General features: G+C 30.8%; 1 protein-coding gene and 1 long non-coding RNA gene across 2 annotated transcripts; one reads left to right on the top strand and one right to left on the bottom strand.

Annotated features, from left to right (window-relative positions):
• Positions 1 to 750: 750 nt before the first annotated feature.
• Positions 751 to 4,113, top strand: LOC116404715. Its single transcript, XR_004217739.1, has 5 exons — positions 751 to 1,145; positions 3,075 to 3,242; positions 3,306 to 3,410; positions 3,500 to 3,756; positions 3,848 to 4,113. It is a non-coding gene; the product is annotated as an uncharacterized LOC116404715 (long non-coding RNA).
• A 6,768-nt stretch (positions 4,114 to 10,881) lies between these two features.
• On the bottom strand, positions 10,882 to 15,800 carry LOC101205461 (protein trichome birefringence-like 39). The gene is made up of 5 exons (XM_004149323.3): positions 15,285 to 15,800; positions 15,026 to 15,197; positions 11,754 to 11,929; positions 11,504 to 11,662; positions 10,882 to 11,427 (listed from the first exon to the last, which is right to left on the bottom strand). Exons 1-5 carry the CDS (start codon positions 15,599 to 15,601, stop codon positions 11,136 to 11,138), a joined length of 1,116 nt encoding a protein of 371 aa, XP_004149371.1. The 5' UTR covers positions 15,602 to 15,800; the 3' UTR covers positions 10,882 to 11,135.
• Between the last annotated feature and the right edge of the window lie 7,714 nt (positions 15,801 to 23,514).

Here is a 23,514-nt window from a genome sequence, read left to right as displayed (position 1 = left end):
ATATTGAGTTAAAAGAAAATAAAATGGAAGTACCTTGAGTAAGAAGATGCACACTATGTACGCATTGATTTGAGTGTTTGTGGTCTACAATTAGATTTTTTTCTTGTTATGGCTTAGCAGTGAGTCATGATCAAGTCACATTATAACATACTGCCTTCTTCATTTTTTTGTGTGGTTGATTGTATGAACGGAAATGAAATTTATACTTTTACGTGTACAAGATAAATAAAATAAAATAATTATTTAATGTTAAAAATAGATGGAAGAAAGTTAAAGGAATGATTTTAAATTAATTATTTTATTAAAATTTTGGATGATAATATAAAATTAAAATAAAAGAAAGTTAAGAATTTACTAATATAAACTTTTATGTATGATTGTGTTAATTGAAAACTAGAAAATGAGGAGGTTAAGAATTATGTAATTTACTTTGAAATTCGTCTATGAAATCGTTCGAAATCCGAGCATTTTAAACCATTCTCTTTATCACGTGGTAATATACTACGAAATTCATTTGAAATCCGTTATGAATTGAAATCTCACAAAATCTTCATGTTTGAACCAAAGATTAATATTAGTTTTAGGTTAATTCTATATGTTTTTCTTTTTTTATAACCTTATGTTATTACGCATATTAGAGCTCTTACACGTGACTTTATGTCTCTCAAATATTGCATTTGTCTTCTTTCTAACATTATATAGACGTATCAAAAGCATAGAAACAAAAAAAAAAAAAAGGGGACACACTTGATGGTGTTAAGGATTTTTTGGATTACATTTTTAAAAGAAGATTTTTTTGGACAAATTTGATTTGAAATGTCATAGCTATCCTCGTAAAAAAAATCCTAATTCCATGCTTCTCACTCTTTCCCTCGAATTCCATGCTTTCATTCTTGCCCTCGATCTTCTCCTTTCCACTATTTTTTCCTTGTCAGGTGGCAAACGAATGGTTTGGACGTCGACTCAATGAATGAACTGACTATGATCGTTAGTCACAAACACGACCAACTTCATTCTTCATGTGATCTCGTCTTCTATGCGATCTTCTCTCTATCTCCTATTTTTGCCACATCTTCGAACGAAGGGTGAAAGGAATCAGACAGAGGCAACTCAATGTGGTGAGGGAGTTCGAATAACGTGGCAAGGTGACTTTTCTTTGGTTACTGAACTTCTTAGTAAGTGATAACTTTTTAGTTTGTGTGAAAATCTTGTTTATTGATTTTTGCTCCATTGTCGTCCAGATCTAGATTTTATGTGAAAATTTGTGAGAAAAAAATCTTTCCATTTGATCATTCTATTGTTGTCTAGATCTATATTTTTTTTTAAAAAAAAAGTTCTTTGATTGTTAGATTGTCTCATTTAGATATTTGTGTCCTTTTTGGTGAGAGTTCCAATATTTCATTTGTGCGTAATGGAAAATTATACACTTAGCAAAAAATAAACATAGGTTGTTTACAACACTAAATTGCAATTTTAATGGTGATTTTCAATTGATTTGCAAAAATTTTATCCATTCGAAACCTTAAATCATATGTTTAATCGATTGGGTTGATATTCTTTAAGAATTTGCTGCCTTGATTATTTATTTATTCTTTTCGCCTTTGATTATCGCTAATTTGAGTATTATTGTTTCTGCTCTTTTACTGCTTTTTGTTGGTTCATTTGATTGTTGTTGTTGGGGTATTCAATCTAGTTTATTCAACAATAAGTTGATTGTCTTGTAATTTGGAGGTATATTGATTTTCATATCACAAAACTCACAATAATTTAAGGATGACATATGTTCGAATTTTTATTCGTTATATAGTGGTGAAAGAATGAAATTCTTATAGCAGAAGCGTGTGAACGTCGTACAAAAGAAATTCAACTTGAAACATATACAAGATTTAGAGAAAATACCTAAATATGTTTCTATAGAGGAAAATAAGAAAAGAAAACTAACCTTTCTAGAATCTCCCAAGAATTCTTGAACCTCCTAAAGAACACCACGAAGTCTCACTACTACAAAAACAGGTTCTCTTGACGTTTGCAGTTTTTCTTTCTTGACGTTTTTCGAAAAAAAACGTCAAGAAAGTTTTATTTTTAATAAAAAAGGTCTAAGATTTTTTTTAAACAACTTTCTTGACGTTTATGAAACGTCAAGTAAGATAAATTTTCCCTTGACGTTTTTAAAACATGAAGAAATATCTTTTAATTTTTTGACGTTCTTAAAACGTCAAGAAAGTTGTTTTATTAAACGTCAAGAATTTTAAAAACTATTTGGCCAAACTTCGGTCCGTGGGGTCGGTGAGTAACAAACATCGATTCGTAGGACACTCTTCTAACGATGTCTTAACTCAAGCATTGGGTACAAAAGAGCATCATGGTCGTGTTCGTGGGGTCGGTGGGTATGTTACTCCTACCACTTACTTTCATTCTGTATAAAAGACATCAAAACGTGAGGAGGAGATTATACTTGAGAATAAAGAACTTCGAAGGCGCGTAAGCGAATTAGAAGCACATATCCACTCAAACTTGTCTAGACCATTATCTAGACATAGTAGCTGTTTGAAGCCAAATATCTTAGAGAGTGAATCGATGAAAATAATCAAAGGGAAAAGTAAGTTGATAGATAAAATCGAAGGGAAAGAGGTGTAGGAGATCAATGCAAATGACAACAAAGTAGAGCTTGACATCTTTAAGGTATGTGATCCTCTAATAAACTCAAATGTTTAATATTCATATCGTATTGAAAGTGAATGTTTTTCTTGAACTAGGAGAGAGAGTCTTAATAAAAATGCACAAGGAAAGAGAGGTTGTCTGTTAGTCGACGTAAATTTTGCCAATAGGTTTGAAGTTGATTCTCAGATACGCTGAGAACATAATGGAGAAAGATTCTAGTATCACTATTCCACTACATGTTGACATTTTTGGTATTATTCGAAAGACTTTTGTGCTCCGAGAGGACATTATTGACCTTTGTAACATGAATGGGGTCAAAACATTTACATTGGTGGCCTATATGACATAAGTCAATTTCATTTCTTTAGATCTAAATTTATGTATCTCGTTTACAAGTTTATAATATTTTGTAGGTACTTGTATTCATCTGTTCTTGGTTCAAAGGAAAATATACAGTACGTCTTTGTAGATCCGTCCCTCACCTCTACCGGACACTCACAAGAATCTCGAGTTTGAAACTTATGCAGTAAATTGATGGTCTCAAAGAATAACAAAATAGTTCTTGCTCCTTTTAATCCTGGGTAAGTCAAGTTATTTTATTAGTTGCATTACAAAAAACTAGTACTAATATTTTGTATAATTAGGGGTCATTGGGCACTGCTGGCCATAAATGCGTATGATGATACAGTATTCTACCTCGACTCACTAAGGACAACATCGAAGTCAACTATAAGATACGTAACAGACACGTAAGTTAATATAGTATATCATTTAGTGTTGATTCTTATGTGCATATACAATATTTAAAAATTTGTTCAATCTTATCTTGTCAAAACAGAGCAATAGCGATGTTTCAGTCACAAAAGAACATTAAAAAAAGCAGAAAACAAACTTTATGGCGAACGGTAAAGGCAAGTATAAACATTTAAAGTCATTATATTTTGTAGACTACTAGCAATTAGGATTACTTTATTATTCAAATTTGTTGATTTTATATAGTGTCCTCTACAAGTCGGTAGTACTGAGTGTGGATACTACGTCATGAGGTATATGAGAGAAATTGTGACTAGGGGAAGAATTGTCATATCTGATGCGGTATGTTATATATCAAACTATTTGTTTTATGAGTTAATTGGTTTATTTGCATAGTGAGTTAATTCATTTAATTTATTTTGCATGTTTATAGATTGATACACGAAGATCATACTCACAGACAGAACTAGACGAGGTGCGAGTTGAGTTAGCTGACTTTCTGGGTTCGTACATATAATTGTGACCAATATTTTGTGATTCTGAAGTAGGAATTTTTGTGTTGTGGCGCTTATTATGATCTGAAACTTTATGTATAGAAACTTTAGATGATAATTCTTTTGAATTGTTCATATTGGAGGAGGGAGGGGGGGTTCATTGGTATACTTTTGATTAGATTTGTTATAGCTAGCATGTTTTGTGATTTTCTAAGTTGAGTTAGATTCATGGCAATGTAATAGAATATTCATATATATGTAAAGTCATGAAATATTCATATCTATATGTAAAGTCTTGGAATTGATTATATATATATGATGAATGGTTTTATTTATATATGCTTGAGATTTGAAACTATATTTGATGAATATCATTGATCATATATAGAATGAAACTGTTGCTGGACAACTATACAGGACTATTAGATCAGCACAATACATGAACAATTGCATTAGATCAGGACTATTTAATTTAATTAAAATTTCTTTTTTTTAAAAAAATTAAAATATGCTTGACGGTTTTAAAATGTCATAAACAATTGCATTTTTTACGTTTTTAAAATGTCATGAACAAGTACATTCTTGACAGTTTTAAAATGTCATGAACATTACCATTCTTGACGGCTTTAAAATGTCATAAACCAGTGCATTCTTGACGTGTTTAAACTGTCATAAATAAAACCAGCCTTGACGGTTTTAAAATATCATGAAAATATGTAAACTTGACGTTTATAAAACGTCAACATTCACTATTCTTGACGTTTATAAAACGTCAACGGTCACTATTCTTGACGTTTTATCAACCGTCAAGAACTTTGGCTTTCTTGACGCTGGCTTCAACAACGTTTTTAAAACTGTCAAGAATATGGTCTCTTGACAGTTAAAAAACGTCAAGGGAACCTGTTTTTGTAGTAGTGTCTTCCTTGTTATCCTCAAAATAAAAATCGATAGAGAGTTTGTGGACTACTGTGATTTTATTTATTTATTTTTTTTGTTAAAAGAAAATTTTTAAAAGATTTTTATTTTGAACAAATAAATCGTAGAGAACACAGAGAAGAGATAGCACATCAAGAGCTTGTTAAGATTTGTATCTTTTAACCATATATCTAGAGATGGAGGGGAAGTTATCAAATAACTTCATCTCCCCATCATGTAGAATAATTCCCTTGGAAGTTATTCTTTTATTTAAAATTATATTAATTTAAAATTAATATAAATTTAAACTATATTATATCTCATATAATATTAACTTTATATTAGATCATATATAATATAACCAATGATTTAGATCTTCTAATATGATTTATAGTTCTAATATTAATCGAATTCATATTAATTTTAATCTATAGTTTATTTATGAATCTTATTCATATTATTACTATTGTTTGAATCATATTCGAATATTAAGTTGTCTTAAAAACTTTATATTATAATGTATCAAATACATTATATTAATTGTATCATATACAATTTATTCTCTTTAATCAATTTGAACAGTTCAAATTAAATCAAAATAAATTTGATTCTCATTTATCCTTTTTGAGTTAACAATGGGACTTTATGGACCTACATATTGAAGCTCCAATGATGTGAGATTAATTAATTAAACTCTTTAACTAAATTAATTCATATTCATTAACTATCAGTCATTTCACTAAAAACCAATAGTTGCACTCTTCTTACTTAGATATATTTTTGTGTCCATTAGACATAAACAATCAATAGCACAATGACCTTTCACAAATTGCTTGTAAGTACAGTTAGACCAAAAATTATCGTTTTACCCCTATAGTTACATCTAACTCCTTAAGTACCACTAATTCTTCTAATGAACAATAATTATAGTCCCACTATAAGTAAACTTCTCTCGGGTCAAAAGAGGGTGTGACCCCACATTGTTAAAGCCCTTAAGAGAACAATTTCTCTACTTACTCTATCTATAGAGAATGAGTGAATTCCTTCTTGTGTAGTTGTGTTCTCAACTCTCAAATCAGATGAATCTCTAAAATGGTAGGCCTATTGAGTCAGCGACATAGGTCACTCTCACCCATGCAAATCAAATGACTGCCTTTATAGGCAGGAGTTCACAACTCACTCAGAATTCAAGTCAAGTCACCTATGGTCATCTTGGTGAAATATAGTATCCATTAGTAACAGTGTTAATCTGAGAGACTATTTATTTCATGATTCGGTCTTATACAAACTCTTTGTATAGAATACTCCTGCTTTAAGGTCTCAACATGAATGATTAAAATCAAATCATTTGTAGTACTTAAGAACAATTGTAACAACTACAAAGCATGCCATATTCGTAGTGTCATTAGGATAAGGTATCCAGCTTTATCCATCTACTATAGACCATTTAGGTTATCACTTAAACATAGTCCACTTGTATGTCTTCACATTTATGTATAGGTTATAGAAGATAACCTTAGATGTTTCTATAACCTTAGATGTTAGTTTATTGATTTTATGGGTTAATGCAACTAAATATCAAATAAAATAAAACACTTTATTTTATTAGATAAATAAAATGTTTGTATAATATATACAATTACAAACTACAAGACCACAAGATTTAGGGCATAAACCCCAACAATCTCTCGCTTGTCCTAAATTTAGTGGGGTGTACAACATAAAAGTTAAAACATTATAATAATACACAAAACAAGAAACTAGGGCACACAATACACACCTAGTAAATCTCCCACTTGTCCTAGATTAAATGTGACATGTCACGTAGACCCAGACTCTCTAGGTGACCCTCAAACACCTTAGTGGTGAGAGACTTTGTAAACAGATCAGCAATGTTGTGTATCAAAGCTATCTATGTAACGATCAAGTCCCCTTGATTCATAATCTCTCGAATCAAGTGATACTTGTGGTTAATATGCTTTCCACGCTTGTGGCTTCTGGTCTCCTTAGAATTAGCCACAATCCCACTATTATCACACTAAAGTGGAATTGGCTTTGACATGTTTGGAACAATTTCCAAATCAGTCCAGAATTTTCTAAGCCAAACAGACTCTTTAGCAGTTTCACAAGTTGCGACATACTCTGCCTCCATGATGGAGTCAACATACATCCTATCTTTTTATTTCTCCAAACTAGAGCTCCTCCATTAAGAATGAACAATGAACCTGAAGTAGATTTCCTACAATCTATATCCGTTTGAAAGTCAGAATCTGTGTATCTTGTAAGGATCAAATCCTTAGACCCATACACAAGCATGTAGTCCCTCGTTGTCCTAAGATACTTGAGGATAGTTTTAACGACAGTTTAGTGAGCTAACTCAATATATCATTCCCCACGATCAGATTAATTCCACTTTTTCCTCCTCTTTCGTACCTTTTTCTCGATGAAACTTGGATGCGGCTGTTAATCCGAAAGTAGCAAACTGCAACAGAAGAATTGCATAGAAGAAATGAAGTTTAGCAACTCTTATTCGATTTTGAGATTGAGATTTGACCCCCGTTGAAGCACAATTTGCAGCTCTAAATTGCAGTACGTCTCTTCAAGAGGGAGGCGGGGGGAGATAAGAGAAAAGTCTAAGAGAGTACTGCTATGGTATAAGAAAGAAATGGGAAGGAAGAATAAGAAGAGGAATGAGAGAAAACAACAAAACCTAACCTGAGGAAATGTTGTTGATGGCGGGCGAGGACTTCTGGAGACGGACTGTGGAAAACGATGCACGATGGTCTGGTCGAAGGTGATGGGGTTTGGAGATGGTCGTGGCGTCTAGAGAGATCGAGGGTGGCTATTTGTCTTATGGTCTGGTCGGTGGAAAACGTTCGAAGAGGAAGGCGATTTTGAGAAAGGGATAAGAAGGTGTATGATTTGAGGGATTTTTAATTAGGTTTTATTTTAATAAATTTAAATAAATAAATTATTTAATGTTTTTTAATTTTACGACACCAAAAAACTGTCATGAAAAGTAGAATCCAAAAACAACTTTTTTCCGGTTAAAAATGCGCATTTTGACATTTCGTGATAGTTTTTTCTTCTCTCTTTCACATTTGGATTATATTGAAATATCATATAATGTCATTTTTGTTGTAATGACATTGTACTAAACATAAATGTGCACAGAAACAAAGATGGAAAAGAGAAGTGCGAAAAAAAGGGCTGGAAATGATCATTTGAACGAGGTATTTCTGGTCATATATGAATATACTGCAAATGAGAATTTTAGTGCAAAGTTGGAATCTATCTTAGACATATCTATGTTTTTAAAAAAAATGACCCCCAATTGAATGAATTTCAAGTTTGAAATAAACTTGAGGACCATGAACCCAAACAAATCGCTAAAAGAACATAATGGAAAATAAGGAAAATATGTTATTCAACGTTCGATGTTATTATATGGTAAACCCATTTAACATCGTTATCATTCCTTATAGACAAATCTTTCTTAAGACATTTTATAGGACGGCAAATGTATATATCAATATTGTTCATATCAATAAAACTACCTAATTTGGATCTAAGGACATTGTACAATTCTTTATAGCACCTATGTTCATCAACTATTATTTCAGACACACTAAAACTAACATAATTGTTAGATTCGTTGAAAAAACCATCGAAATAGACTGCAATTCTGGCCATCCTACCAAAAAAATATTAGAATATATGTCACTATATATTAATATTGTAAATAAGTTGGGGTATATATATACTAAATCACATAACAAAACTATTATAGCTTACGTGTATATTGATCATTTAAAATATATATAAAGTGATAGTATGTATGTATGATATTTTCACTGTCTATAATACATACATTGAGAATGTGTCGTTTATTACTGTTTTAGTAATATTTAGTATATAAACATATAATTTAAACCCAAATTCTGTCGAAATGATGTAGTTTATAGTATATTGAAAATATAAATGTTTATATGACTGAGAACTTAATATTACTATATGATAAACAAAATAACAAAAAAAATTAACGAACGTATAGTTGTATATCATTGTATATGTGATATTGTAAATATGAAGGGGTATATATGTGTAAGCAATATAATTGAATAAAAAGTTAGCAATAAAAAGTGGTATATATATGTAAGCAATATAATAGAATAAAAAGTTAGCAATAAAAAGTGGTGTGTGTGTAAGCAATACCTAAGTAAAGTACCATGTATAGGACTACCAAATATTGAGAGCAATTGAGAAAGAAAACTAACCGGAAGTTTGAAGAAAAATGAAAGGACGAAATATACTAAAGACCAAATAGGAAACTATGAAGAACGATATTGAAGACACCATAATTGATAGAAGAAAAGAACGAAATTAAAGGAGGAAGAAGTCGAATTTGTCTCCGGCGTCGAAATAAACTTCATAGATTCTTAAACGTTTGATGAAAATAATGATATATAATTATATTTTTATTAATAAATTATTCCATATTAAAAAAGATTTCATTTTATATTGAATTAATAAACTATTTCTAAATAATTTCCACAGTGTACATTAATTAATAGCATAAACAAGAAAGTTATCATTTACCTAATATGTAAATTGAATATAATCTAATTAAGGAAATAATTTGAATTTAATTTCAAAAATTCTAATAATTATGATAAGATTATAATTGTCTAAAAAATATATGAAATCCTAATCAAGAAAATAAATCTTAATTTAGGACGTTTATGAAATATCTTAGTAGATTTAAGTCTTTTCTCTAGATATTGAAAGATTTAGACAAAAACCTAAATCTACAGAAAAATTCCATAAATGTCTTAAATTATGATTTATTTTGTTGATTAGGTTTCTGAACAAAATGAAAAATAATTAAGATATAATTTTTATTATAATATTACCAGAATTAATCACTTACTATACATAGGATATCCATAAATGTAAATCTTAATCATGTTCATTTTTCTATTTTTTAATATATTATTAATGATAAAAATGGATAAATCGATAATTTGAGTCATATATTTATATAAAATATTAGTCAATTTATAACATTTCAATTTGAGTCAAATTTATAATGTTTTACCATTTTAGGTGATATGAGTTAAATACTCTCAATATTTTTCATAAATATAAGAAAAATTGTAATTGATGACTATTTGAGGAATAATAATTAACGATATAGCAATATTTTAAAAAAATTACAAATATAGCAAAACTATCGCACTATCGCTGATAGACTTGTATCACTTATAGACTCGTATGGTCTATTAGTGATAAACCAATATTTACACCATGATCTATCGAGGATAGACTTGTATCATGGATAGAATTTGACAAATTTTGTTATATTTGTAATTTTTTTAAAAGGTTATTATAGATTTAATTATTTTAAATTTAATTGCTAAATTTATAACTATAATCAAAACAAATATTAAGAAAAGCCCAAAACAGGCCCACCACATATCTTCTTTCTTATTGGTGAGTAAACTGAGGAATGAATAACAAACACAACAAGGCACAACCAGATAAAATAGTCTTAACTAATAACAAGGTTGACGGGTGTAATTGTCTCACTTGAAGCTTCTGTTAGGTAAGTTGGTACTTTCACGATCATACGAACACATCTTAGTTTAGACTTCAATAAGTTTCATGTGTTAAAGCTGGGTTTAAATAATTAAATTAAGGTATTGTATATTAGTTTTAAACTCAATTTACAAACCTTGAGTTTGAAACTAATTAGGAGAATTTAAGTTGATTTTTAAGACTTACTGTTATTGACATGTTTGGAGGTTACTAATGCAATGCCTTCGTGATAGTAATATAATTCAAAATTTGGATTGAGCCTTCCACATCAAATTGTAATACCAATTTTTTTATGATCTTACAATTTTCAACTATTTTTTTTTAGTGTTTTCACTCTTTACAGTTGCATTTCAACTTTCGTGTTTGTGTGATTTTCTTTTTTCCAGTGTGTGCAGCATTGCTTTTGCTATTGCTATTAATCTGTCAAAACTTAAAAACTTAGTAGGGTGGATTCCAAAAGTTCAAATTTAAAGTTGAAATAATGGTTTTATGTAAATCCCCAAATTCAATTCATTCTTAAAACTCAAATCTAATCTTGAGCTATACCCTTCCAAATTACAACAAACAACAATTCAATTTACAATTACAAATTAAATTAATTGACACCAAATTAATTTATAATCCTTATTCCTCCTTCTTCCTACGCATTAAGAAAGCAAAAAAAATAATAATAATAATAACAAACACAAATCTGTGAAACTGTTAAGCAAACCCTCATCCAAAGAGATGTGCATACAACAGCTCATTCCAAGTATCTGGCAACCCAGGCAGACACCAGTGACTACAATCGGTACCGGAATGTTCCCCGCTGTACGCCGACGGATGACCGTCCTTCCGATACTGAGACAAAGTGGTCACATCCAGAAACACCACCGGCTTCTTAATCCTACTCAGAACCTTATTAACAACCACCCAAGCCATCGGCGTTCCGGCAGGATACCTCCCTCCGAAGTAAGGCTCTGTTTCGCCGGAGCATGATTTCGTAGGCTGGCTCCAGTCTCTGCCACTGAAACCAAATTCTCCATCAAACCCCATTTGCTACAATCTTGATTTAAATCACAATATATAAGGGGTTAACTTACATGTAATGAGTGGGGGAGATTCCGAGGAAGAAGACGGTGGTTTTGGAAGGATCGACGTTGAGATTAACCCATCTAGCCCATGTAGTGAGTCCTTTGTAATAGGCTACGTAACGATTCATGTCTTTCAAGACTCTGTTTCCGTCTTGAATGTAATCCCATCTGGTTCGTGTTTTGTTGAAATTGTAAGGATTAAGGAAGGTGAAAAAACAGGGGGAAACGGAGAGCTTAGGAGTTGAAGAAACATGCTTACGGTTGAGAACTTCCGGTGTGAGTCCACCAATGCCAAGTGTTGAAGATGAGCATGTCCATTCCTCGCCATGCGTTTCCGCTCTTTATAGAGTCAAGTTTTAGAACTGTGCCGATCTTCTCGTTCACCATGTCCACTAGGTACGGGGTTCTATATAGCCATAGCTCTACTCCGTAAACCTGCAAGAAACGCTGCCATTCGATTACAATTTTCCTGAAAAGTTCTCGTGGATAACTTGAAAATATTTACAAAATACATTCTTTTAGTAAATTCAATCAAGTTTGTTATATTTTGTAGTTAATTTTAATTTTTTTGGTTTCATTATATTTTAAACATAACAAATTTAGAAAAATTATAAAAAAAGACATACATCTGACAAAAATATTTACAACTTTGTCAATTTTTCTATTTTTTGAAAATTTTCCTAAAAGTTTAGTTACAATTTTTTTTCTGTCAATCCCTAAAGTACTATTAATTTTAATAGTCTTCTTGAATTAATGAATCTATTAACATCGAGACTTGTAATTTTAACTGTACTTTCAATTTCTCACAATTTTTTTCTTTTTTGACTTTTTAACATGTTAGATAATTATATATGATGTATTCAAACAACTTTTTGAAAAGAAAAAAAAAACCAAACAAGCCAGTTGAATGGATATAAAAATTGAATTCTTAATAAGACAGAGAATATTTATTTTAGCGATTAAACTAAGAAATCAGAATTAAATCAAAGGAAGAAGTTGGAGAGAGATAAAATGCTTAAATTGAAAAGTTATTTAGACAATGTCTTAAGATTAAGTGTTTATGGAATTATGTATTTCTTTAATTTATTTGTTTTCATTTATTTTCATAGTTGAATATGTCAAAGGTTTCTTATTAGGTGTCTAGAATAAAAAAAAATGGTAAGCACGGTAACCAAGAAAAAAATGATGAATGTAAAATAGTAAAAGAGTTTTTGAAATAGGCAACAGATAGATTATAGTCTAAAATTATAACTTATTTTAAATGCAGAGAATGAATAGAGTTGAAAAAATAAAGGAAAACTTTTGGATGTATAAAAAATGAAAAGAGCATGAGTGTAAAAGTTAATTGATTAATCCCATAATCTAACCTTTGACCAAGTAATAAATAGTAGCTACTGAAAACAAGAAAGAGAGTAAATAAGTAGTAGGGGTTGGCCTAAGAATTGAAGCGTGTGAAAATAATAAACAAACCTTCAAGGAATGGGTTGAAACCAATTAGGTTAGTTAGGATATTTACACCAATTAAAACTAAAAGAAAAAATTGCTTTTTATTTTTAAATTTTTTAATTTTTAAGGAATTAAGTATTGGGCATGGCTTTGCCTTTGGTTATTGTTTCCAAAGGGGTGGTTCACTTATTTATTATTTACCCTAAAAGCATACTTTTTGTTTATATAGGTAGAATAATAAAGACAATTGGTTTTAGACCATATAAACATACACTTGCTACTTTGGTGGCCATCAAAGGGGACCATAACAAAACAATAATGTCACTAATTATTCCTAATAAACAAGTGATAATACTTAATTTTACTTTCTAAATAAATTTATTTAATATTTTCTTGGCAGGTGATTTGAACAAATTCAGTATATATTTAACTTTTACCTTTTTTTAAAAAAAAAAAACTAAATATTACTTTAATAAATTTATTAATTTAAAAGTATATTTTTTTTTAAAAAAAACAAGCATTAAATGAGGGCAGAGGGGTTATTAAAATTAATATAGAAAACTGGAGGGAAAACATAAAGTAAGATTGAAGAGGGTCACATGTTAGGAACCGCCAATCACGCTCCGCTTTCACTGCCTCATTCTCTACGCTCACCAATACAAATTCAAAAAAGTGAATCCCCATTTATTTTATTCTTTTCACTAATCCATTTTCTTTTCAAATATAATATTACCCTAAATTCCGTTTCATAAACTTTTTTTTTTCTCTTATGATTTTTAATTTTAACTAGGAAAATCCTTTTTTCTTTGACTATGGTATTCACCTTCTAGACTTTAAAATTTTACCATTTTTACTGATCACCAAATTTAGTCATTAGTTTAAATTTATTAAATAAATTAGTTCGCATTAACTTTTCGTCAAATAGAATTAAATTAGCGTTTAGATCTAGAGTCAAATAAAAAAACTACCATTGAAAATTAAAAGAGAAAAAGAAAAATTTATAAATTAAGAAGAAACTACACTCAAATATTAAGACTACATAAAAATTGTACTAAAAGCGGTTTTTATTTTTCTTGTTGGGAAAAAGTAATGATTAGTTATAATCCCATGTAATTGATCACATTTCCATTTTAAAATTTGATTTACTTTAAATTTTTTGATATTCTAACAAAAGGAGAAAACCAAGGTCAAGATTTGGGATTAGATTTGAGTACTCTTTACGAACTGTTTGAGATGTTTCTAATTCATTACTTTCTATTCTCAATATATTTATGTATATGCAAGCTATAATTGTGTGTATATATATCATCATATTTATTATTAACAAGAAAATTCATTATAAATATTAGAAACCACTTGTTTTGTTTCAAAACATTCTTATTAGAAAAATAATTACTCTTTTCTGATTAGATTTTGAGTTTATTTTTTCGTCCGTTTCTACATTTATAAATATTTCTTTTTAAACTTTTGCATCAATTGGATTATTAGATTTTCAGATTTATACTTTAATTTTAATTTTAAAACTAAGTATTTCATTATTGTTAATTTGTCTTAATTACTCTTAATATATTTATGGAATTGAAAAATTAAACTTGAATTTGAAAGTGATGAAAAACAGTAAATATAATGATTTTAATTCTTTTAATTAAATCAATCTAAAAAGATTAGTATTAAACAATAAATGTAAGTATTTAGGAGAAAATTAGAATTATAATAAAAATCAAATGTACTAAAAAGGTTTTTTTTTGTTTCCAATTATTAAATAATAAATATATGAACAGTGATATTGTTTTAAAATATAAATAAATAAATAAAAGAGGTTTATATGTACTTGTGAGGTGTTCCGAAACATTTCTCCTTTCTAGATTTACAAGCATCATTATTATAGAAAGTCATGTCAAACACACAAACTCTTGATCAGTGCTACCAAAACACAAAAAAGATAAAATTAAAAATTAAAAATTAAAAACAAATTCAAAGTGAACAATTTTATATATCTAAAAGAAAACATTAAAAATAGAAGAAAAAAGAAGAGTTGTTTTTTATTTTTTATTTTTTTAAATTTTATAGTTTAGGTTAGGTTACCTGAAAAGTAACAGAAGAAAGACCATCTCTTCTAACAAATGAGGACTGGGAATTAGGAACGGAAGCATGAATCATACAAGCCAACGATTCCCATTGGTTTAAGCTCAATGAATCTCCCACAAACATGATCTTCTTCCCTCTCCATTTCTCCAAAAAATTCAACCCATTAAACCTGCAAAAAGGAAAAAGTATAATCAAATTAATTAATTAATTAAGTAATCCTCTGCTTTTTTGTTTCTGGAATGGCCGAGGTTATTACCTGGGAATTCCACAGGCGAAGGGCTGCCAGCGATATTTGAGGTAGGACTTGTCAGGGCGGCCGTACTTTTGGCAATTGAACTGTGGATCTACAAAGGGGCAAGTGGAAGAGTCGTAGAGAGGGTAGGAAGAGTCGAAAACCCATTTGCCCTGGTAGAGGTTGCAGTTTCCGGCAGCGAGAGAAGAAAGGGTGTTGTTATTGTTGGAAAATTGAGCATTTGTATAGTGGAAATGGCCGAGGAAGAGAAGAAGTAGAAGTAAAAAGGTGGGAGGAGATGGCAGTAATGTTAATGAGAAACAGAAACCCATTTGTTTCATTGGGTTCCGATTCCCTCCTCCACCTGCTGATGCCGATGCTGCTGCTGCACCTTACTTACTACAGGCAGGGGCAGGGTGGTTTTTATTTATATTTATATTTATTAAAAAGAAAAAAATTCCTTTTTGGAGTAAAAAGGAGTGAAGAAAGGGGTGGGGGAAATCTCGTCTTAAACATCCGCTCTATATAATCTCAATAACACAGAGAGGGGAACACCTACTTTCAACTACACACACAAAATAAAAACTTGCTGCCCATTGGATCTTTTCTTTTTCTTTTCTTTTACCTCTTTAAAAAAAATACAAAAATTTGTCTTTTTGGTATACATATTTTAAAGAATACACATGTATATGCATATCATGTCATACGTTGTATCTATTTTGTTTATAAACTTTAAAATATATATATTCTTAGTCCTTAAATTTTCTAAAATAGGCATTATTTAATTTTTTAATGCTTCAACTAGCAACCTCATTTCCTTTTTGAAAATTTCACAAAAATAACTAGAAAGTTTACGATAATAGAGTTTATATCACAATATTTTCTAAATTTGCAAAAATAGTAAATTTAAATGTGATAACTATCTAATAGTTCTATAATTACCGTCTAATAGTCCTCGAATAAATTATGATTATTGTCTGATAGCCCTATGACAGCTTATGATTATCGTATAATATCACTAAATTTGCATATTCGCAATATGCAAAAAAAATTGGGACCATGAGTTGTTTTTTTCTAAATGTGTTGGCAATTTCTTTTTTCTTTATTTCATTAGATAACTATTTTATTTTTATTTTTGGATTCTCAAAATTAAGTTTACTTTTTGTTTTTTACAATGATTTTTATTTTTCTTTATGTATATCAGTTGAGTTCTTAATTATACTTCATAAAAAATAAATTTTTAAAAGTTGCTTTTTGTTTTTTCAAAATTTGATTTGATTTTTTAAAACCATTAACAAAAAGTATTAAAAAATTTGGACGTGAAAGTTGTGTCTACAACTATCGTTTTAGAAAACAAAAAAACTAAAAATATAAAAGGAAAAATGGTTATCAAAACTCATCCTAAATGGTTTAAGCCTTTAAAAGTAAGTTATATAACTTTTAACTATTAAATAATGACAAATATTTAAAATTTAAAATAGTTTTAGAAAGGAGATAAATTTAAAAATGATTTTCTAACTTTAAGTAGTAGAATTATTTAAAATATTATTAAAAAATTCAAAGCATGTTTTTAATTTTATTTAAAACCGGATGATTAGAAAGTTATATTTTTAAAATTTATGATAAAATATACTTATTTGGGTATTGTTTTTTTTTTGGAGAAAATAACAAGATTTTATGTATAAATATGAATACATTTAATAAGTTATTATGTGAGTCCCTAATTCGGAAAAGGAAGTCTTGTGGTGAAGGACCCTCACGGGAGGTTGTTCAAATAAGTGTTGAGAAATTCTGCGAGAAGAGATGCGAAAAGAGAGTGGGCGATGTAAAGAGAAACACATAAGTCAATATTCTATCGCGGGAAGGTAAGCAACATGGTGAGAATAGCTGGCAAGGCGTTTGGCAAGCGAGAAGAAGTATATGTGTCCAAAATATTGAGCTAAGGAAGTAAATGTATTGTCAAAGTGACTTGACAACTCACTGTGGGAAAGAAAACGACAATTACTTTTTGAAAAGAGAAAATGACAATCGGACAATTAAGAGTTTGGCTTCCCAAAAGAGATAAGGTATACATGTCTTAAGGAAAAGTCAAATCGCCATTGATGGTTAGATTATGTATCGAGTTCATATTGGTGGCATAGCGCGACGTGTTAGTAAAGTGACATGTGTAAAGCATGGAAACGACCCTTGAAGATGAAAGATCTTTATAAATAGGGTCGGAAGCCAAAAGAAAAAGGAGTTTTGCCCAAAAACAAAGTGATAGCTTTTCTGATGAAAGTGAGGGGAGAAAGTTCTAAATGCTGAACAAACGGTTCCTTCAACTGCTAGATAAAAAGAGAAAGTCGAAAGTCGAGAAGGAAGGAATTGAGGCTAAGTACCTATTGTGAGTGACAAAATGAATTATACATTTTTTATGTGGATGATACACTATTTTAAAAGTATTGGTTGAAAAGTGATGTGGTCTATAAATGTTTCTGATGATTGTTTACTCTTCTGTGAATGATCAAATACGTTTTATAAGTTTTGTTGTTGTAAGTAATAAGATCTATTTTAAAAAGAATTGTGGATGACTAAATGTTATCTACATTTAAATGCGGGTGATGAATGCTTTTCAGTGAACAATTAAATGTTTTCTATGAATAGATATGAGTATTCTTCCAAAGGTGATAAAACAAGATGCTTTATAAACGTTTATCTTTGAGTATTGTTTCCTTTGTGATTGTGTTTACGAGATGCCTTTCTAATCTATGATAATTTGTGCTAAGAGTAGGCGGTGAGCTGATTGCTTATAGAAAATTTGAAGAAACTTATTTTCTTCCATCATTGAATTTGTGTGGTTGTGAGTCGTGATGCATTTGTAAGACTGGATGCTGGTGAAGATCCCATGTAACTCGCGTGATACTAGTGAGTGTGAATCCCAAGTCTAGGCAAGGGAATAATCTTAGGTCTTAAAATTGAGCTTGTTGTGAGATGATTTCAGGATATGACGTTGTAACGCTTGTTGTGCAAGACCTAAGCAAAGTTGGTGATGAGATACTAGTTGAGTGTGACTCCCAAGTCTAAAAATGATTGAATGTGGCAAGATGCTGGTCGAAATCCCAAGTAACTTGCATGATACTGGTGAGTGTGAATCACAGGTCTAGGCGAGGGGAGAATCCCATGTCTCAAAGTTGAATTGTTGCGAAATAATCCTAACGTATGGCGTTGTAGCGTTGACCGTGCAGTTGTTTAATTATTGTGGCTGATGCGATGTGCATTATTTGATATGGTTGTTGCGACGTACTTTATTTGATGTGGCTTGACCTTATTAATTATGAATTCTATGTGTTTTTCTTGAAAAAGGTCTTTTCAAAACCCGTCACTCACCATCACTCATAAATTTTTTTATGAATATATTATTCTCATTTGCATTACTTTGTTGGATGTAAATTTTGGAAAATTAACTTATGAAATTTCATTTCAAAGTTTTTCTAAGGAACAAGAACTATGCAAAATTAACTTAAGGAAAGACATTCTAGAAAACATAAGATAGGTAGGTAGAATTTACACAAATAATAATAAATTTCGAAAAATGTACATTGCAAAAAATAACTAGGAAGGTGGGTTGTTAGAAAAAATTAATTAGGAAAAATTAATTTTAAAAAATATGTTAGGCAGTTTAGTATTTCAAAAACTTCTCAATTGTAAACTAAAGTTTCAAATTAATTTGGTTTCCAATTTTCATATATGAAAAAATGTCATCTAAGTTGTATTTTGAAATTGAAAACAAAGAATTACGAAAAGGAATTATTACAATTTGGCTACCAGAATGAGAAATAGAAGAGCAAAAAGAGAGTTGAGAGAATACTTTGTTTCCAAAATAGAAGAGAAAGAGATATTAGAAGCGTTTTCTATTTCCAAATCAGAAGATAGAAAGAAAGAATTGAGAAGCAATTTCTTTTCAAAATAGAAGAGAGAACGATGGAACTATATTTTTACAAAATTAATACACTTTTTTATAATATTTTTTTTGTTTGCAAAATTAATATATTGTTTTAATTTTGTCGAATTTCGTTCTTTTTATGGTTTCAAATTGTTACTTCACAAAATTAATAAAAATTTTAAAATTTCTCATAGTTAGGTTATTAGGTTTATATATTAAACAAAAATGGTTTTTCTCTCACAAGAGGCTAGCGCATACACTCTTGGACACTAGGTATAGAATTAGGCAATTAGCATACTTTCGCCTAATCCATGAGTTCGACCTAGTTTGTTGTCAAAGTATAAGAATGGATAGAAGATGTTTCAACGTTCTATGGCATTTACTTAGGACAACTGGAAGTCGTGGATGTGGAAGAGATGGTTGTCATGTTCCTCCATGTACTAGCGCACAACGTGAAGAATCAGATGATTCAAAGGAAGTTCGTGCAGTCTAGCGAGACAATTTCTAGGCATTTCAACATAGTTTTGTTGGTAGTTTTACGCTTGATGACAAGTTGTTGAAAATACTGCAACCAATACTGAGCTCATGCACAAATCCCTGATGGAAGTGGTTAAAGGTAGGCTATTTTCTATGGTCATTTGTTGGACGTGTCTCATTTATGGTTTGTAAATTTATGATTTTCCTAAAATGCAGAATTGTCTAGGTGCATTAGATGACACATACATAAAGGTAAATGTGAGCACAACTGATCGTCCGAGATATTGGACACAGAAAGGCAAAGTTGTCGAACGTCTTAGATGTATATGATACCATAGGCGATTTTGTATTCGTCTTAGCTGACTGGGAGGGATCCACAACCGATTCGCGCATCCTTAGAGATGCTACTTCATGACTTAAAGGACTAAAGGTTTCGAAGGGTAACTAGCGACACATCATTTCTTGCAAATATTTGTTTTATTTCCGCAGTTAGGCCTTTGAAACATTCAATTTCTCAACAGGGTATTACTACTTATGTGATGTTGGTTACCCAAACACTGAGGGTTTGTTGTGTGAAACTCCAAAATGTTTTAAATCTTTGGAACTTGTTAAGATTAGTTAAGGACAAGAGAAATTCAAATTTATAGGAAAATGGAGTAAAAATACTTGAAAATTAGTTTAAGATTTTAAGATATAGATTTAAGAGAAAGAGAAAGTTGGAAAATTTGGCTAAGTGTAAAAAATGGTTGAATTAGGCGTTTGGAGGTTAGTATGGGTGGCAAAAAGGGACCAAATAACCTTTAAAAGATGTTAGTTGGGCGACAAGATGAAGGTTGAGAACCTCTAAGGTTAGGTGTTTGGACATGGAGTAGGCAGTCAAAGTTACGGAATTAACCTCTAAAGGAATGGCTAGACGTTTGGATGGCTAGGCGAGATAACCTCCAAATAGGTTATGTATGTGTTTAGGCAATGGCTTGACAACAATACTTGGAGGTTAGTGTGGTTGAGTAGAGTCTTAGGCGTTGGTGCTAGGTGAGGAAGGTTGCATGCGAGGAAGCTTGTGGCTAAAGTGGTTGTAGGTGAAGAGTTATGCGAGCAAGGAAGGCTTGCAGCAAAGTCTTTAGAGTTTTTTTTTTATGAGAAGACTATGGGTGAGGAGCATGGCTATGCGAGGAAAAATGAGAGGTTAGCTAGGCGACCAAGGAAATTCTATGCGGGATGATCATAGAGGTTAGCCATGCGTTTAAGATAAGTATGTGGCAAGCTTAGGACATTCAGTTTAAGGAATAATCTAGGTGTCTTAACCATTTTAATATGCATTTTGATATGGAGGAGAGATTTGAAGTGTAATCACGAGCTTAATAGGTGAGTCTAATCAAGGTTAAGTGTCAACTTAATCTCATGTAAGGACTTCTATAAATGTGCAGCTTCACTTAAGAGTTTCTCACAGCTCACTTGTGCAAAAATCACTCAAATTGATCTTAAAAGTTTAAAAATTGAGTTTAGTTTGTGAGAAAGGGCCACCGTTTAATTTAGATTCAAGGAAGTAGGTGTTTGGATCAAGATTAGGCGAGAAGGTCATGTTCTAAGAGAATCGGTGCAAGGTGCACTCTTAGAAGACTATAGGACTCGTTTCTTGGAATTTTTCTTTGCAAATTTAAATTATGACGAATAAGACAATTTAGAGAAACTTTATAGAAGGAAGTTTTATCAAAATAGTTATGAATTTTATGTTATGATTCCTTAAATTTGAGTCACGATTTTGGAAGTAAAACAATGTTCTGGGTAGTGGCCAAGAGGCTTGCATATATAGGCGAAATGGGTGTGCATTTTGTTTATAGAAGTTATTTTTGTTAGTTGCATGCACATGACAAGGTCATGGCACAACCAAGTGGCAAGAGATGCGCTTAGATTGCGCACATGACCTTACGTTAAAGGTTAGCGCGCACGGTGTTCGGAGAGCACAACAAGTGCAAGGCACTCGATGGGTGTGCTGGGTAGGCTGCAAGAACGCTCGTTACATCCCTCATTGTGAGGTTAGCACGTGATAAGACCCAAGTCATGCTCGTGCGACCAGTCTCATTCACCATGTCTTTGGGCACCGATGAGCTATTTTTGAGCTATTTTGGACAGTCATGGTATTTTTGGGAAATTTAAGGAAAGTGTTGGATATTTTTATGTTCAAGAGACTAAATAAGGAATAAATATAAAATTTTCAGATAAGGAGGCCTTAGAGGAAATTCAACAACCAAGGATCTGTTTAAGTATTATGAGTAACAAATTGTTTTAAATGCTATTGTTAAACATGATTTTATACTACACAGACAATAGCTTGTGAGTAACACCATAATTTCTAAAGTATTTATTAAACATGGTTTCAAGCTTTACAAAGCAATAGCTTGTGAAATAGTTTACTAAGCATGATTTCCAGTGATTCTTTCAAGTTATGTTTTATGATAAATGTTTATGAACTGTTATTCAAGTTATACCATGTTTGAATGATTTCATGATCAAGTTCAAGAAAAATATTTCAATCTTTTCAAATGTTTTATCCATGTCCAAATATAACTTGAGACCTATTGTATACATGTGGTTAACTCCATACTGATGGTAAGGTTGACGAGCCTATAGTTTATGAGCCATCAAAAAGGGTATATATTTATGCCTTAAAGCACTACAAGAAATCAGAGGAATTTCAACGCGAGATAGACGTCAAGGAAAAAGGCGTCAGCGTTGACTCACCAACATTGACGTGATGTTGCTTGCATTGACTTAAAGTTGTTCTCCGACATGTGGAAAACACACGTCGAGGAAAGTTGGAAAGTTGTTTAATATTTCCACTTTTCTCAACGTGTGGTAGAGACACGTTGAGGAATATTAATTTCTTATTGCCACTTTCCCTAACATGTCTCTGCTACATGTCGGAGAAAGTGGAAATATTTAATGACTATTTCCACTTTTTCCAACGTGTGGAAGAGAGATGTCGGGAAAAGATTAAATATTATTATTAAAAATGTCAACCTTCCTCGACGTGTGACAGAGCGACATCGGTATTAGTCCTCTTTGACCGATGTTTTGTTGAGCACATCAGGGAAAATAATATAAATAGATTTGAATTGTAAACTTTTCCCAACATGTTACTAATGGCGTTGAGGAAAGTGCACTTACCTTGACGTCTTTGAGAACGTCAAGGATTGTGTGCTCTATTTCTTCCTCCTTCAACACAGTGAGAAGAAAAAGGAAAGACAACCAAGAGATAGAAAGGAGCTTGCCACCGTCGTTGTCTGTTTCACCGCTTGTCGTTCAGCGCCAAGGTTGTTACTCTTTTTTTTAAAAAAAAATTAGAAAACTGAATGTAGTATATGTTTGTTATAATTTTGTTAAATATTGTATGATTCAAATTGAATGTATATAAATTTGTATGATTTAAATGTGTATTTGTTAAACATTAGAAAAATGTATGTATGTATTTGAAATTTAGAAAATACATACATTTATTTGTTTGTATGTATGTATTACGTAATATAATGAAAAATGTATGTATGTATCTATATATGTATGTTTGTTTGTTTATTGAATTTCGAAAACTGTATGAATTTAGGAAAATGTATGTATGTATATTTGTTTATTGAATTTAGAAAAATGTAGGTATTTGAACTTTGAATATGATAAGCATTGATATAATGAATGTTTTATGATATAATTTTGCAGCAATTTTAGATTTTAGTATTAAATTTGAATTGGTTAGAGTTTAAGATTGACATTGAGTATTTTAGAATATTATTGAATTTGTGATTGTTGTGAAATTTGTGGGCTTATATTGAATTTAGGGTGGTTGTTCATGGAATTGGAGGT

The sequence above is a fragment of the Cucumis sativus genome, chromosome 6 (genome assembly GCF_000004075.3).
Source record: "Cucumis sativus cultivar 9930 chromosome 6, Cucumber_9930_V3, whole genome shotgun sequence".
NCBI lineage: Eukaryota > Viridiplantae > Streptophyta > Magnoliopsida > Cucurbitales > Cucurbitaceae > Cucumis > Cucumis sativus.
Note: the sequence above shows the minus strand (reverse complement) of the source record. Positions and strands in the feature narration are given on the sequence as shown.

Bases quoted from the DNA above. Each gene is read 5' to 3' on its own strand.
- LOC101205461 (XM_004149323.3), bottom strand. From the start codon at position 15,601: ATGAAACAAATGGGTTTCTGTTTCTCATTAACATTACTGCCATCTCCT. The intron at 11,663-11,753 runs GTAAGCATGTTT...AACACGAACCAG, and splicing joins CACACCGGAAGTTCTCAACC to ATGGGATTACATTCAAGACG. The intron at 11,428-11,503 runs GTAAGTTAACCC...ATTTGGTTTCAG, and splicing joins ATCTCCCCCACTCATTACAT to TGGCAGAGACTGGAGCCAGC.